Genomic DNA, 18,054 nt, shown 5'->3' with positions numbered 1-18,054 from the left:
CCATGCCACATTACTGAAAGTATTTATCAGCTATAGGAGTTCCCTGGTAGAGTTTTGGGGGTCACTTATATATACTATCGTTTCATCTTCAAATAACAAAAGTTTGATTTCTTCCTTTCCAACTTGAATCCCCCGAGCAGCTTCTTAAGAACTCCCTGGGGGTATGAAAGGGACTTCATCACCATCAAGGAGAGAAGGCTGATCTTCTGATTTGCATAGGAAGTCCATGCATTTCAGTTGGGCATGTCTCAGGAGATAAAGAAAAATGGACAGAAAGGAAGATTAGCTTGAACATCCAGAAGTTAGAGATGAGAGAGGTGGGACAGACAAAGAATCCACAATTTTTAAAGTATCCTGAAAAGTTTCTACACCTGGAAATAAATAATGGCAGTCTCTAATGTAAATAAGTATTGCTAAATAAAATGAATTTCCATATGATCACAATCACATTGTTCATTTTTTTTAAAACAGTTTCCAATGGGTCCTGGGTCAGATGGCCCCATGGGTGGATTAGGAGGAATGGAGTCCCATCACATGAATGGCTCTTTAGGTAAGGCTTTTCTGTAAGATGTATGGAATAAATTCAAATAAAACATGAGTTCCATACTGTGGGTATTGTGGTCTACAAAGCTCTTCCATATCCGGATACTTGTTTGAGTGGTCATGTGATTTGTAGTGTATTGGGTGTGAACTGGAGAGCACTTGAAAATCAGGGGCATGAGGTTGGTTCTGTCCAGATTGCCCACAGGTATTGATGCCAGTCTATGACAGCATAAGTGTCCCATGGCCATAGGAGACTGTTCCCCTGTGCATGTGCCATGCTACCTAACCCAGAGGGCTCCTCTGGCCTTGCCACAGGTGCTTTTGCCTCCAGTCCGTGAACCCAGGTTTCTGTAATAATTCCTTAATTTTGTTTTGTATGTTAATGTTTGCCTCATTTTAAATAGAATTAATAACCATACTCTGATAATATTAATGATTCCCTGTGAGACCGTGTTGTGCACCTGCCTTCAGTACAGCAGTAGTTAATAGCACGCTTCACATATGACGCTTTCTTAGCAGATGACGCCAAGTAAGGTGAATAATATACAATGATGAGACCTAGAGGAAAATAAAGTGAAGCCGACTGGACCTCTCAGCACACTGTGTCATGGTCAGAAGGTGTAGACGCACTGTGCTTGTGGTCACGAGATAGTCCAAAGGCTGACAGTGGTGCCAGGGCTTATAATGGAGCCTTTCACTTACATTAGACAAACCCTGCTTATACTGTCCTGCTTAGAGGATTTCATTCCCCATATTCAGGGCCAGAAGTATGGCCCTTGATTCTCTGAAAGTCTGTGTTAAGTGATTCCAAAATCATTTTTGAAAAATTTTGTGCTTTTAAGGACCCATATTTTTGTACATTTCAAAGTTCTGGTTCATTTTATTTTGGTTGACATGAAGTATCTGGTTATTGCAGCCAATAGTCATGTGTAATTATTTAACTTAAAGGTAGAGAGAACGTAACATTCAAGTCCTCAGGCACACTGCCGCTTACCAGGTGTACACCAGGCACACACATTACCGGCTACCATAACGGGCATCTTGAAGAAATGTGTGCATCGTCACACAGTGTTCCATTTGACAGTACTACTATAGAATTTGATTTTTCGGTGTATCGCAAAAATATTCTCAATCAGCCAGGCAGTGGTGGCATACACCTTTAATTCCAGCATTTGAGAGGCAGCAGGACAGCAGCAGGTGGATCTCTGTGAGTTCAAGTCCAGCCTGGTCTACAGAGTGAGTTCCAGGACAACCAAAGCTACACACAGAGACACCCTTTCTGAAAGAAAAAAAAAGCCACTCTCAATCTGTCAAATTGGAGAATTTGATCATAGTTAGAAGGCTTTGGTTACAGCGCTGCTAGAATCAGCTTCCAGATGAGCGTCACAGTGGCTGACACCTAGCGCCTTGCTTTCTGAACTGGACACTAGTCTACATATTCACATGTAACAGTGCAGGGTGTGTACGTCCATGTGTCACAATGTGTACCTTTTTATCACAGGAGAGTCATGCTAAGCTCTTATTTTTGCTGTTCAGTAAATGCTGCTATTAAAATGTTATAATATTTTACACTAAGATTAGCTGTGGAGAATAAAATAATTCAAAATAAAACTGACATTGTGACAGTTATGATTGTTGCTAGTTAGTATATAATCCCATCTCCTATGTCTCTCAAGAGTCAAAATTAAAATTTAATATATCTTGAAGATTAGTTTCTATTTTGTATATTGAGTGCTATTTTTAATATTAGTAATAATACTTTTGAATATTGTAGTAAAATATGGTTCATAATATTGTTAGATAGTCTTCGAAATTCCATTTTAAACTATCAGATTTACAACATCATTTTCACTAAAAGATACAGATCTGTACATGTAGATGATCTCTCTAGCGGTCTCCATGGGGTCTACAGCCATGACTCCGCTCCTGCTGCTAGGATCCAGATGATGGGCAATGGAAGCGGTTAGTGCTGGCATAGTAGCTCGCTCCCTCGGGAGTCTCCATTTGTAAGGGCTCTCTCACTAATGAAGGTTATCTTTTCCCCTTTGCTTCAGGCTCAGGAGATATGGACAGTATTTCCAAGGTGAGTAAAGTGCTTCTCTGTTTAATTCCACGTGGAATGCTAAGGTTACTAAGTGAGCTTTATGAATATTGTTCTTCAACAAAAATTTGAAAGTAGAGGTTCAGACATAATCATTCAGCAATTAAAATATGAATATGTATAATCTTTAGGAAAGGAAAATATGATAAGCAGCTTAACCGTGTTCTGAAGCTCCATGGAGAGCTGGACTGAGGTGCGGGTGATCTTTCAGAAAGTTGTAACATCTGGAAAGTGTCTACAGCACTGTAGCCGTAGATCCCTGAGAAGTTGGCTACACATGGTATATAAACACGGCATTTGTATGTTAACTTGGTCTTTCAAGCCTTCCTTAGATGGAGTTGGCATGTGCTGTCATTATTCTTGTTCTCAATGCTAGGAAAGTAATCAGAAGGAAATTAATACATGTAGAAAAAATGATGTGTCTACATTTTTCCTCCTTCAATAATTTGAATATCTAAAATTAATATTTTGGTAAAATTCTTTACATATTTTTAAATAACATCTAAATACTTCCTAGGTCATAAGAAAGCAAAGTAGTTCTCTGAGAGTCAGACATATTTGAGATGAGAACTAAAGTTAGCTAACACTGAAATGACCCCTCAAAGTCTGCTTTAGATCAGTAACTAGAGAGAGTCACTGCGGACAACTGTGCTCCTCATTCCATCTATATTTGTGTGGAAATATACAATTCCTCCACCACAAAAAAACGTGAGATTACCTGAGCCGTAGACGAGTTTAAACTAAGGTTTCTGACCCGCAGATATTACACAGTGCAGCCCTGCCACTGCCTGGGGTCTGCCTGCCATCCGAGGTCTAGGGACACTTGGGGGAGGTGTTTGGAAACAGAGATGTATTCTGGAAAAACATTGATTTGTAACAGGCACTAAGTTGCCTCTGTGAGAAATGGTATTCATAATGTCTGTTTCCAAAGCAAGAGGCCCCATGTGATTGTATTACAGCCGTCGGTTTTGGAGCTGCCCTTTCCTGAGCTCTCCTCGGTTAGCTGTGAACCATTACGGTCACATTTGAGGAGTGTATTCTTGTACCTAGAGATTGTTCTGAACATAAACTTGGAATGTCTTAATTGCTATAGAACGTCTTCCTAAAGCTTGCATTAATAAACTATAACCTTTTATGCCAAACAAACAAAATTCTATAGGGACAAGGACTTTATCACTTATAAATTCCTTTTTTAATATTTTTCCAATAGAATTACAATGATGAATTAAATACTAACTTTTATATTTTCCAATGCTAGTAACCTGCTTAATGAACTGCTATTTTTCTTGTTTAACACCTAAGCATTAGTTGACTCTGTGTTGTGTTTTAAGTATTGATGTGATCGGTGAGAAAGGAAAAAAAGACTTCTCTGGAAACAAACACCATCTCTCTGTCCTCAAGTGGTTACTCCTCACACAGGGATACTTTCATTAGTAAAGAACAATGGGCCAGGTGCGCACGCCTTTAATCCCAGCACTTGGGAGGCAGAGGCAGGTGGATCTCTGTTACTTCAAGGCCAGCTTGGCCTACAGAGCTAGTGCCAGGACAGGCTCCAAAGCTATAGAGAAACCCTGTCTCAAAAAAAAGGAAGGAAGGAAGGAAAGAAGGAAGAAAGGAAGGGAAGGAAAGAAAGGAAAGAAAGGAAGGAAGGAAGGAGAAAGAAAGAAAGAAAGAAGAAAGAAAGAAAGAAAGAAAAGAAAGAAAGGAAAGAAGAAAGAAAGAACGAACAGTGGGCCAAGGCAGCATGCTGGGCTCTAACCCCAAATACGACAAACGTAGGATCCCTGCCCCTAAGAAGCTCTATGTAACTGAGCAGACAAAACTGGAAAAAAATAAATAAAAGTTTGGATCTTGTGTTTGTGGCTATTAGAAACAATAACTTACCAATTAAGAGAGGATTTGAAAAACTTGCTAAAAAAAAATAAAAATTGAAGACTGGTCAGCAAAATGGCTCAGTAGATATAGGCATTATGAGTCCAGAACCCTGAGTTTGACCTCCCAGAACTCAGGTAAAGGTGGAATGAGAAGTGACCCCTTGAAGTTGTGTCTATCCTTTGCGTGCCACAGCACAATGCCCACACACATGCCCACAGTACACACACACACACACACACATGCCCATAGCATACACACATGCCCACAGTACACACACATGCCTGCAGTACACACACACACACACACACACACACACACACATGCCTGCAGTACACACACACATGCCTGCAGTACACACACACATGCCTGCAGTACACACACACACACACACACATGCCCGCAGTACACACACACATGCCCACAGTACACACACACATGCCCACAGTACACACACACATGCCCACAGTACACACACACATGCCCACAGTACACACACACACACACACACACACACACATGCCCATAGCATACACACACATGCCCACAGTACACACACACATGCCCACAGTACACACACACATGCCCACAGTACACACACACACATGCCCACAGTACACACACACATGCCCACAGTACACACACACATGCCCATAGCATACACACACATGCCCACAGTACACACACACATGCCCACAGTACACACACACATGCCCACAGTACACACACACATGCCCACAGTACACACACACATGCCCACAGTACACACACATGCCCACAGTACACACACACATGCCCACAGTACACACACACACACATGCCCACAGTACACACACACACACACATGCCCACAGTACACACACACACACACATGCCCACAGTACACACACACATGCCCACAGTACACACACATGCCCACAGTACACACACACATGCCCACAGTACACACACACACATGCCCACAGTACACACACACACACATGCCCACAGTACACACACATGCCCACAGTACACACACACATGTCCACAGTACACACACATGCCCACAGTACACACACACACACACACACACATGCCCACAGTACACACACATGCCCACAGTACACACACACATGCCCACAGTACACACACATGCCCACAGTACACACACATGCCCACAGTACACACACACACACACACACATGCCCACAGTACACACACATGCCCACAGTACACACACACACACACACACACATGCCCACAGTACACACACATATGCCCGCAGTACACACACATGCCCATAGCACATGCACATGCCCACAGTACACACACATGCACACAGCACACATGCATACACATACACATAATAATAATACATTCTAAAAAATTAAGCACGAGCTACAAAACTCAAGAGAGGTAAACATTTAGCTAGGGGAAGTGTGTGTGATGGGTATTTTTTGTTTTGTTTTGTTTGGTTTGGTTGTTGTTTTTGGTTTTTCAAGACAAGGTTCTCTGTGTAATAAATAGTCCTGGCTGTCCTGGAATTCACTTTGTGGACCACCTTGGCCTCAAACTCACAGAGATTCTCCCAAGTGCTGGGATTATAGGCGTGCACCACCACCGCCTGGCTATGTGTGATATCTCTTATATGTTTAATGAGCATTTCTTTACAACTGGAGAAAGGTAAGTGGGAATGTAGTAGAGTCCCTTGAATATGAGATCAGTAAAATCTGAATTGTATTTTAAAGCTAAATCTTATAGTAGACGTATGCAGCACACCCGTCTACTGAAATAAAAAGGTCATCAGCATGATTAAAAATAACCCTAAAATAATCCTTCTCTGGATTCTTTGTCATGCTCCCCATTTCCTAAATATGTGCTCAAAACCTGTGCCTTTCTGGTCACTAAGTCCATTTCTGCACGGGGACCGTGCCTCGGTGACGATTCCACTGGAGACACTGCCCACGGATGACGCCACAGTGAGATGAAGTACCCCACAGTTCTTGCCAGCTGCACTCATCACCGGTCTTGACAGCCTCGGGTGTCAGGGGCTCTGTTGCCTAAGTCTTCATCTTCCACTGATTTTTGTGCAGCTCAGTTTCTTTAAATGACTCGTGTCATTTTCACAACCTCGGCAGACAATACTTCAGAGAAAAATTAAGCGACATGTTTTGGCCTTATCATTTTAAATTTTTCTAACATGATCCAGTAACTAGAAGGAATGGGTCTCAGAGATCTAGTGCTACGTTGATTTATGTTGTAGTCTTATAAAATTCCTTTCAGCTTACTTGTAGAGCCCACCCCCTTAAAGAAACTTGAGTTTGAGCCCCCATGCTATGAAGAGATTGCATGAAAATAGAAATTATTAACGGAAGTGTTGTTTTAAAAAAAGCCAGTGTTATTTTTAATGATAAATATTATCAAATCAATATCTTGGGGTATAGAGGTATAGCTAAATGGTAGAGCATTTGCCTAGCATATACAAACACATAGATTCAAATACCAGCACTAAAATATTAATTAAAATACAAATTATAATAAAACCAACACTTTGATTCAGGAAAGTTAGATAAACTTTTAGAATAAAGAACAATATGTGAAAAGTACAACCCATATCTAAACCACACCAGATATCCAGTGAAAACCCTCGAACAAAGTTTGCTTTACTTTTCTGAACTAAATCTTAGTTACTTTGTAATGGTTGTGGTGGTTACCATGACTAAGGCAACTTATAAAAGAAAGCATTTAATTTGGTGCCCGTTGTTCCAAAGATGTCCATGACTATGCCATGGCAGGAGCATGGTGGCAGACAAGATTGCATGGAGCAGTAGTTGGCATGGACTTAGCAAAGCCACACCTCCTTGTCCTCTATAAACCGTCCTACCAAGTACGCAAATCTATGAGCCTCTGGGGGCCATTCTCATTCAGACCACCACAGTCAGCAATGTCATTCCTGTTTGCAAAGCACAGTTTATTAATTAGCAGCTCTAATAATTAATCTAAAATGATGCATTTAATAAAAATTTGAAAAGGAATAAAGTTGTCAGATTGACTTCAAAGTGCAATTGCCTTTCTTTATTCTTGGGTAACTAGCATTCTGGAGGAAAAACTTACCAGAAATGGTAGAATTCTCTTTCTGCCGTGCAAGTGTGGTTCTGAGCCCTTGGCGAATAGAACTCCTATGGACTTCAGAGGATCCTTGCTCTCAGATCCTACCTGCAGGGGGCGCAGTGAGACAAGATGGGAGCTGCATTTACAGCAGCTCATCTGCCTGCCTCCGCTTTACAGGCTAGCCACAGTCTCACAAAGCACATGTCCTTTAGGAACTCGTTCATAAAACTTAGTGTTTGTGATGGGACTTGCTGTAGTAAATCAAAATCCTCTAAGAAACTTCCTTTAAAAAAAAAACTGAAATATAAGCCATATGATTTAGGGCAAAAGCAATCTAAGTATCTTTCTCCATTTACAATAACAAAGAGTTTGTTCCTGAATTTTTTAAACTTGATAAATTATAGCTTAAAATGCTTCCTTCAGTCACCATTGCATGGCCTTATAAACATGATTTATATGCCATTCTGTGTTTCCTATTGGCGTGGACAGCCTGATACTGTGAATAGTTCAGAGTACACTGAAAAGATAAGATGAACGAACTTGGGCAAAGGCCCAGCCGACTTCGTGCTGATTGGTAATAGCAGCTGCTTTGTCTCCGAGAACTTCCGTAGGAACTGTTCATTTAAACTAATGGTAGGGTGTTTCTCTAGTGGAATGATGGTCCCTCTCTCTTCCCTCTGACAGTGAGCTTTCTGGTCCTAAGGCACCTCTCTCGGTAACGATCTTTCTTCCTTATGACTCACATAAAAATAATTGAAATAGTATTATCTCTAACATGCACACAGTTAAAGGGAGATGTCTGTTAAAGCAGTGATCTTTGAACGTTTGATTAGTAAAATTCGTAAGGGAGTTAGCCTGTATCATGCCTTATCCACGGGTAGGCTGTCTTCGTCATTCTCCTGCTGGGAAAGCTGGGGGTTTGTTTGGTTGTTTGGTTGGTTGGTTGGTTGTTTTTAACTATAGCATTCTAGAAACACTATACACCGAGGGTGAGGAATTGAATAAACATTGATTCTGGAGTAAGAAAATAGTTATCGTAGATTACTGGGGTGCGCTTGTTCTCAAACTCCCATTTGTGAACGCATTGCCGTGGGGTAGAGGGCGAAGACGGGGCGAGTCACAGGACTGCCAGCCGCTGTGTGCTCAGTGTTTGGGACATGGCAGTGTGGGAGGGAATGAGCATCTTCAACAATGACTTCTTTTCTGAATCTCGTTTACAGAATTCTCCCAATAATATGAGCCTGAGTAACCAGCCGGGCACCCCAAGGGATGACGGTGAAATGGGGGGAAATTTCTTAAATCCTTTTCAGAGTGAGAGTGTAAGTATTTCTTTGACTGTGTTATTATGCACTGAAAGGCTTAAGCGCCCCTATCAGTATAAATGCCTACAACTGTTATTACTGATGTTTACAAAGTGTTCAATATGCTGATCTTCTAGAAGGCAGAAGCATCTTCAAGTGCAGTTTTATGAAAAGAGTTCTAAGAGACCTGTTTATTTATATGCAGTTATCAAAACCATAATACTAATTTTCCTGTAGAGAACATCCATGTTACAAATAAAATGAAATCAGCTTGCCTATTTGGTTTGTCCTACCTCCTAGCAAAATGAGTAGGTGCAAAATGAGATCTGTTCTTGATTTTGGCATAGTAAGTCTGTGACAATAGTCTACATGTATTTTGGCCTCACACTCAAGGGTTTGCTGCAGTGAAGGTCACATTGGTGGTCTGTCAGCCTGAGCTTGCAGCCCATGGCATTTTAAAGTGCTGTTATAGAGCTATAGGTCATCTTCATACATGTGGACAGGAAGGTTGTCTTCAAATATATATGTAGACAGGACAAAAAGTGAAGCTGTAAAGTTTATTTATTTAGCGAGCAGTACCTAAGCACTTCTGTGTGCTAAGGCAGTATGCTAGACGCTGGGAGGCCGAAGAGACAAGAAGTGTCTTTCTCAAAGAGTTACCATGTAATACAATGATTCTTAACTGTTATTTAACTCTAGAAACACTCAAGGATTTTTTTAGTTTCTCAGAGTCCCCTCAAAACCCAATGGACTCAGGATTTTTGGGAGTCAGGCTGGCGGTTTAGGGATAAAAGACCCAGTTAGTGATGGGAAGGGTTGCTCTCTGTGGGATCATAGAGGAAACTGTTGCAGGGCCTGGGTGGGCTTTATCAGTATATGACCCATGCCCCCACAAGTGAGTCTGGCAGACTCTAGGAGGGCAGAGGCAGTCCCGGCTACCATACTTCCAGACTCCGCCTTTGCCAGAGCCACCACCACCTGTTAGCCGTGGCTGACATCTGTCTTCGTTAGTGTAGAGTGACGGGCACCCCACATGGAGCCCAGGGGTGGACAGTCTGTGGATTCTTTGGCTCCGTGCTCTCAACCAATAGCCGCCACTAGAAACAAGGCTGCCCCTGAGCTTAGACTATAAAAGGTTTGCTTTCTGCTGGTTTGCTTTATTTCTGTGACTGGTGAGGACAAAGAGGGTAGATAAAACTGTATGAGCAGGCTTAGCTGTCAGTGAGCGAGCTCGAGAAAGCAGGAGACACCACGTGGTTTTAGTCACTTAGGAGATTACAGGAATTCGTTTTTAGAGCCGTGGTCACTGATTTACTTCAGGAATATGGACAAATCAATCATTTTCAGTACTCACTTTATCTAATAGGAGACATTTATTTTTTAAATTCTTCCAGAAGTAACATAATTTAATGAGGTGTATGGTAAGTCAGTTCAGTTCATTTATTGTGCTGTAGGCAGTTTTAGAGTAAGAAATGAAGTTTTCTAAGTGAGGAGTATAACATACCAGTCCTTAAGAGTACAATTCCACTAACAGAAGTTTACGTGTCAGACTAACATTCTATATGCTATAATACACTATTGACAGTGAAGGGATGAAGCCTACTGTGAATGGATTAGAAATAGAGCATACATGTAGTTGAATACCACTCCATTCAGGAATACACAATCTTGTTATGTTAACAACTTTGACCAAACTAGAGGACAGTGTCCCAGGAGAGAGGCACAGAAGAAGCATCATGTGGCCTCACTCATACATGAAATCTGCACAACTGTTGACCTAGGAAAAGCCTGCCTCAGAAGTGGTTATGATGGCCTCTTAAATGTCCCACTTGAAACCCGTAATATTTGTGCAACCCTAGGCATATAGGTATAAAACAGACTTACTTACAGATCAAGCACCTGCTGGTAATAAATCATAAATGCATTTTAAAACAGTTCTTTGGTGCACATATTTATTTTACAATTTATTAAACACAAGATCTGTTGAAATGGATATTCTTTCTTTCTTTGCTTTCTTCTTGCTTGACTGAGACAGAGCCTCTCAATGTATTCTGGCTGCCCTGGAACCTTCCATGTAGACCAGGCTGGCCTCGAACTCACAGAGATCTGCCTGGCTTTACCTCCTCAGTGCTGCCTTATGTGTTTTTACATAAAGAAGCTTTGGCTGCATGTTTGTTACTACAGGACATAGAACATCATATTTTTCAGAGATGATTGATATTTTTATCCTATACTTATCAATGCTAAGAATGTACTTCACATAAATATATGACATAAGGTAGCAGAAGGATGTTTAGGATCATTTCATAAATTGTTGAAAGTCTGTCAAAATTAAGCAAAAGTCGTTTAATCACCTTTTAGCCACTTGAGGTCACTAACTCAAACAGCAGTTTTTAAAATTAGGCATTCTCCCATGGTGATGACTATCTTAAGATACTTACATGCTAGTGAATAACTGGAAGAAATATAAAAAGGTTTTGTTTTCCATAATTAAATTATTAAGTCTATCAAAGCAGAAGACTTTGTATGTATGGCAAAACCAGTCCAGCATAGAGCAGCCCCGCTCTGTGCGGGAGCCGCTGACACTGGCTAGGGTGAGGGCACATGCTCTGTCCAAAAGCAAGCCTTCAGCGAGGCTCGCAGTGCACCGTGCCTTAACGCTGCCAGAAGGCAATCGACACTCACTGCATGTTCGGTTTTGCATTCATTTTTCAGTTGCTGTATATTCAGAGATTTTTACTGTTGCTCAATCTCCCCACACACATTTGGTCATAAGCCGTAGTTTGTGAGTCTGGGTTACAGGAAGTCAGAGCCCAGTGGATCAAGAAAGGCCAAGCTAAGTTGCAGTTAAAGGGAAGAAATGAGCTGCAGAGTCCAGCGAGAATGATAATGTATAATATATTCCTCAAGGGCTAGGAGAAAGGCTTTACTGCTTCACTGTGGACTTCACTGCAGAGAGTCACCTTAGTTAAGGACATTGTTTAGCCTCATTTGAACAGTCTATAAGACATTATCAGAATATCACAACATGATACTCCATAAATATAAGTTGCATCACTTTTTAAATTAAAATAGTTTTATATAAATGCTGGAGTTGATATAAATTGGGTTTTTCAAAGGTTAAAGGGATTGTTAATTAAGTTTTTAAAGTAAAGGTTTTGAAAGCGTCGCACATGACTTTACCTCAGGGCATCTCCCTCCCATGTTTGTCAATGCTGCTGTGCTTGTCCCTTGGAAAGGGAGCACAGAGTCAGAAAGCCCTTGGAGGGGAGCAGGCATGGTAATCACCTGCTCACCCTTAAATCCCAGCCGGACTGTGTCCAGCAGGACAGCGAGCCCTTCTAGGTGGATGAGCACTTAGGTGAGAGTAGCTGGAGCGGGGTTTCCTCAGCCGACCCTTGACCACGCCTGACTGCCCTGACTCAGAAGGAGAACCATTTAGTGAGTTCACAGATCCCAGTAAACAAGTGTTCAAAGTCTAGGTTTTCCTGCGTGTAACTCTGAAAAGCGCATGTATTTGAGCAGTCTGCCCTTTGAGGGCTTGTCACTTTTCCCTAGAGGTCACAGCACAGAGGCCAGAGAGACAGACAACTGCTTAGTGCTAGTGTGCTTGCCACTCTCTCCCTCATGCTACTGCATTTAATTCTATCAAGACAAAAACGCCTAAATCCACTACAAACATGCTTGGTGGAGCAGAATGAGCAAAGCAGAGCTGCCCCCTAGTGTTCACATGCTGTAATGTTTGGTTTCGATGGTGTAGATACAAACGTGACCCAAAAGAAGAATAAATGCAATTGGATTAATTTGTTGCATTAATTTGGAGAAAAACGTTTACACATGAGTTTTTCTATAACCAGATGAGTCTTTACGTTACTGGAACGACAGTATTGAGCAATGACAGGCTCAATACTGACCTCGCCCTCCTCTCCATCATCTGCTTCGCTGTTGTGGGGAAATGTAAGCCCAGGTTGCTTAGGTAGTGACACAAACATTGAGTTATTTCACATTATATTCAGAGGATCAGAACTATTCCCTGTTTCTCACTAAGAAAACAGGATGTTTATAGAAACCAAGACTTAGAACGTGGTGTGATCTAAAATGCACTTCAGATTTATGATTGTATCTAATAGATTCTGTGGAGTATCAGCCAGGTGGTAAGAAGGAAGAGACTGCAGTTCATACTAGGACATGCTATCTCAAGATACACAAGCAGGCTAGGTAGACATATGTTTAAAATAATAGCTTTCAGTTTACTGTTTCCCCTAAGCCAAGCAAAAGTGCTCTCAGTAGCTAAGGGGTCATTGTATCGTCTGAGGAGAACAAACTAGCTTAGTCATTCCAGACAGTACGACCGGATATCACAGCACTGTGACTCAGACATCACAGTATCTCGTTGTGTGCTAGGAACAGCACAGCAGAAACGCTGATGTGAGTCAGCACCAGACACCAGGGAGAGCGCAGGCTTCTCAGCAGGGCAGTCCAGTTAGTGCTCGCTCTTCCTTTCTGGGAAAATGTAGCGCACCTCTTCAGTACTCCAAAGAAGGCGGCCCTGGAAACACTCCTTTTGCTTGCATTCTGGGAGCTTTCCTAGAATTTTATAATTCCCTTTAGTTTCATTTTCCTGAAATAGTTTAGTAATTGAAACAGACAGTCTACAGCCTTCCGGGAGCGTATGACACACGGCCCAGGAACACCCAGACACCAGTGTATCTTGTTTTGCACCAGAGACAATCCCACGTTCTGCAGTTGTGTGTACTGCTCAGAAATTACACTGTATTAGATTCTTGTAAACTCTGAGTGTTATTTCTAGGAACTAATATTCCTTTCTGATTGGCCCTGACCCTCGGCGTCTTGCATCTAATTTTTTCCCCTCAGTTTCTGTTATGGGCTAAGCAACTTCTTCTGACTTCCTGATATACCAACATTTTACTGTTCTGTAAGAATTTTCTCAAAACATTTGATCCGCCACATTGTAACAACTACTAGTGTTGACGGACAATAGCAGCTGATCCAACACTTGACAGCAGAGTGTGCACACGTGTACATCAGGGCAATGGACATTAGAATGAGAAGCATCTTATAATCTTCCCTGATATTGTATATGAAATAGCTGGAATGGCACTTAGGAAGAAAGGATTCCAGGGTGTCTTAAATCCAGATTGCCTAGGCTGCACATTGGATGGGAGGGTCTCTGGAGTCCCGGAGAGTCTCTGAAGAGTTTCCTGTGAGGTCTGCAGGAAGCGATCCTTGCTTTAAGGTCACCTATCTGCTACTTTAGGTCACAGATACAGCAACTCTCAGCAAAGCCCTTATTTTGAAAAATGCTGGTGATCTGGCCATGCAATTTAATATTTGATTAAAGTTAAACGTGGATGTTTTCACTTCTGAATTTTCAATAGCTACATCTCAAGAAGTTAGAAGCCACATGTATATGTATATGGAACTTGTACTGGCTAGAACAGAGTAGAATGTTCCATCACCACCTAAAGGCAATCCCAGTTCTTATGGTGGCTACAAGGACCATGGAAAGCATGAGTTAAATTTCTTTGCCCATTTTGCTGTAGAGATGCACCTTTCTCTTTTCTTATTGCTTGTCCTACTCTCTGGATATAACTGTGCTATAATTTTTATATAACTATATTACATGACTAAATATGTTTAGTCACGGGCAGAGGGTAATAAATTGCAGCATGCTGAAGTTACTGGTGCTATGGGACTTTTTATGTCACATTGCCATGGAACTGGGTGTGTTTTCATTTCAGCACAGGGTGGCTCCAAGCATTCCTTGAGGATGATGGCAAACGGGTGTTGATTTGGTTTTAGCTTGAATTTTTCATCTTGCCTTTTTCCTCTTTCTGAGTTAGAATGCATTTTTAATTTTTTATTCTTTGAGATTATAATACAATTCAATCATTTCATTTTTCCTTCCTTTTTATTATCCAATGTTCCCTATTATCTACCATAGGAGTCAGTTAAACTACTTTACTGACTTACCGTCCTTGTAACAATGCGGAACTCAAGGCTATTCAGCGACAAATAGATTCTACTTGGATGAGCAATGTTTAAAGAATTGACAGTGCCCCCTCCCCACCGAGTGGTTCGGCCACTGTTTTCCCAGCCTCCTCCTCTACCTCATTCTCTACATTTACTCAGAGCAATGCATTTGGGGTTTGCATCCTAAGGGCTTTGCTTCAGAGAATCCAGTCTCTGTCACACGTATGCTTACCTGGGGACCTCTTATCCCTTGAGCTCATCTGAACCTCAGCCCATGCCTGCAGTCCATCCCAGCTTGCCTGCATTCCCTCCGCTTTTCCCCGTTCTGCCAACTTCGTAAATATTCGTGCCCCTTGTCAGTTCCTTATTGGGCTCTGCAGTGTGGAATCGTACTTTGGACTTCACTTACCTCTCATCCTGAGACACCATCGTTAGTAGAACAATGATAGAAATCACCCTTTGAAGTGGTTTTTGCAGTTTTCCCATCAAACATTAAAATATTCCAAGGTCCACATTTTTATTTTAGTTTAGAAGCAACTTTCCTATGTAGACCGCTACCATTTGAGAAAGGTGCTTGTCCTATTCAGAAGCTCCAGAGCTGTGCACTCTTGACGACAGCCTCCAGCTGCGTGTGCTGATTCACATTTAAGTAAACGGAAATCACACGATGTTTGAAATTTCCAAAAACCTCACCGTAGGTCACTTGTCAGCCTCACCATACTGTAAAGTTGAGTCCCTGTTTCCTGCAGTGGACTGATGCTGGGCGAGGGCTCTGTGCTAATGCACACTGGAGCATCTGGGGTCCCTGCTGTTTCCTGCAGTGGACTGATGCTGGGGGGGTCTATGCTAATGCACACTGGAGCATCTGGGGTCCCTGCTGTTTCCTGCAGTGGACTGATGCTGGGGGGGGGTCTATGCTAATGCACACTGGAGCATCTGGGGTCCCTGTGTTTCCTGCAGTGGACTGATGCTGGGGGGGGTCTATGCTAATGCACACTGGAGCATCTGGGGTCCCTGTGTTTCCTGCAGTGGACTGATGCTGGGGGGGGGGGAGGGGTCTGTGCTAATGCACACTGGAGCATCTGGGGTCCCTGCTGTTTCCTGCAGTGGACTGATGCTGGGCGGGGCTCTGTGCTAGTGCACACTGGAGCATCTCGTGTTCCCATGAGACTCTGCAGAGCTGACAGTTGCTTTGTTTCCTAGACTGTTCATGTACTGAGCACTCCCTGTGTGTCTAATCAAGTCTATAATTTAAGGATTATGTGTTCAATCCTCTCCACACTCCTTGGTACCTTCAGAATAGTTGATAGCAGGGTCAGAAGAGTGGATTGAGAGTGTAGAGAAGTCTCCACTCACTTGGCTGTATATAGCAAAGGTTGGTCCTCAGACTCCCTTCAGTGTGGTCCATCCTTGGATTCCAGTTGCCCAGATTGTCACAAGTGTCTGCAAAACCCTCATCTGCCCGGAAGGAGTGTCTGAGGGACTAGATGATTATCTATGTCCTCATAGAGGACATAGTTTAAAATTTCACAATTAAGAAAAGCCATATAAACACCTATTGTTATAGTTCCTTATTTTCACAAGGTTACAAATGCATGCATAAATGTCCATAGAAACTAAAACTTATCATTTATCCTTCTGTCCTTGTAGTACTCCCCCAGCATGACCATGAGTGTGTGATCCATTACCACGTCTCCTCATGACGACCATCGTGAGTCAGCCCTTCACAGAACTACCACGGAAGAAACTGCTCATCAGTGTACAGTTAAAGGGATCTCAGTCAACCAAACCAACCTTCTAGCTCCTGCTCTCTCCCCTCTTTTGTGAAGAAAGCGGGTCCAAATGTGATTCACACAACTGTGCGGAGTGGCCCATTAGAGTCGCCGTAAACTGAACTGCAAATAACCATCGTGTGTGTATATGTGTGGGGAAGAGTGCGCCGTGTGTGCAGAGCTCCGTGCGCATACACGCATACGTGCATCGACCCACGGGACATTGTAAGATATTATCACATGACATCTTAAGTAGAAGTGAGTAGGGACTTTTATTCCATCCTTTTTTTCACGTTTACATTTTAATTATTAAAGGTTGCTCCTGCCCCTCCCTGAACTATTTTGTGCTGTGTATATCACTGCTTTATATAAGTTATTTTTTAAGGTGAACTCAGATGTTATGGTTTTGTAAATGTCTGCAATCATGGATAGGAATAAAATCGCTTATTTGAGAGCTTTCATTCCCTTGTGTCTGATGCAAGTTACCTGAGAGCCCCAGACCACATTAAGTGGAGAAAAGCACGTCTTCATCCTGATGCCCAGCAGACATAGCTCAGTTAGCGCCTGTGCAGAGTAGTTTAGTACCTGTGTGTAAGGAAAACACTTCAGCACAGACAAGGTCAGCTGGGCTCACACAGTGTGTTCCTGCAGTAACTGCTTTACGTTACGTTCCTTCTTGGTTCGTTTGTCTTAGACTATGCAGAAGTCATGAGCTAACTCAAATGACCTACACCGTAGCAATAAAGTGACATGGGTTCTCGGATTCTTAGCACATTTTCTCTCTAACACGACAAAACCCAAAACCAGTAGCAAAGCCACTTGTTTGAATTTGTCACTTTTCACCCAGGGATCTGGAGGGTAATTTTTTTAATAATACATATTGTGAGATAGTATTGTATTTTTATTTGGATTACCTGTGGACATTCCACAGAGACTTGAAAGCAGACAGACACACGCAGACACACTAACATGATTGAGGCTTTCAGCACCAGAGAGAAAAGAAGCCTTAAAAGAGGCCTAAGTAGTTTGTTGGAGTAGACGGGCCCCTGCCCTGCTGGTCTCCCTGCTCTCTGGCTGCGAGTAGACGCCTGTCTGCTCTGGTCTGGGGTCAGAGGCCTTGCAGTAGGAGGCAGATTATGTGTATAACTTCTGTCGGCTGCAAGTGGCTGGATCTCCACCGCGCATCTGACAGTTTGGAAAGGAGTAAAGAAAGAGTTGTTAGTTATCTCCGTTACAAAAGTGACTTGCGACATGACACTGTCCACATCTTTGGGATTAGGTTTAATCCTGTAGCCAAACATCAAAATCCTAATAGGAAAAGTATGGAGAGTTTATCGGATACTCTGAAAGATCCTTTCTGTCACTCATGATCGCCGACCAC

At 42.3% G+C, this 18,054-nt stretch overlaps 1 protein-coding gene across 4 annotated transcripts in view; it reads left to right on the top strand.

Annotated features, from left to right (window-relative positions):
- The window catches only part of Ssbp2 (single stranded DNA binding protein 2), a 254,278-nt gene extending 237,153 nt beyond the window's left edge, over window positions 1–17,125 (top strand). For all 4 annotated transcript variants that reach the window (XM_041663319.1, XM_041663317.1, XM_041663320.1 and 1 more), the window contains 4 exons: window positions 472–550; window positions 2,598–2,626; window positions 8,827–8,925; window positions 16,552–17,125. In XM_041663319.1, the coding sequence (XP_041519253.1) occupies window positions 472–550; window positions 2,598–2,626; window positions 8,827–8,925; window positions 16,552–16,581 (237 nt within the window). In that variant the 3' untranslated portion in view covers window positions 16,582–17,125. The remainder of the gene's footprint in view (window positions 1–471; window positions 551–2,597; window positions 2,627–8,826; window positions 8,926–16,551) is intronic.
- The last annotated feature ends 929 nt before the right edge of the window (window positions 17,126–18,054 follow it).

Source organism: Microtus oregoni, unplaced genomic scaffold (genome assembly GCF_018167655.1).
Source record: "Microtus oregoni isolate MIOR12 unplaced genomic scaffold, Mior012 000014F_ref0000157, whole genome shotgun sequence".
NCBI lineage: Eukaryota > Metazoa > Chordata > Mammalia > Rodentia > Cricetidae > Microtus > Microtus oregoni.
The sequence above is the reverse complement of the archived record's forward strand: the minus strand, read 5'-3'. Positions and strand labels throughout refer to the sequence as shown.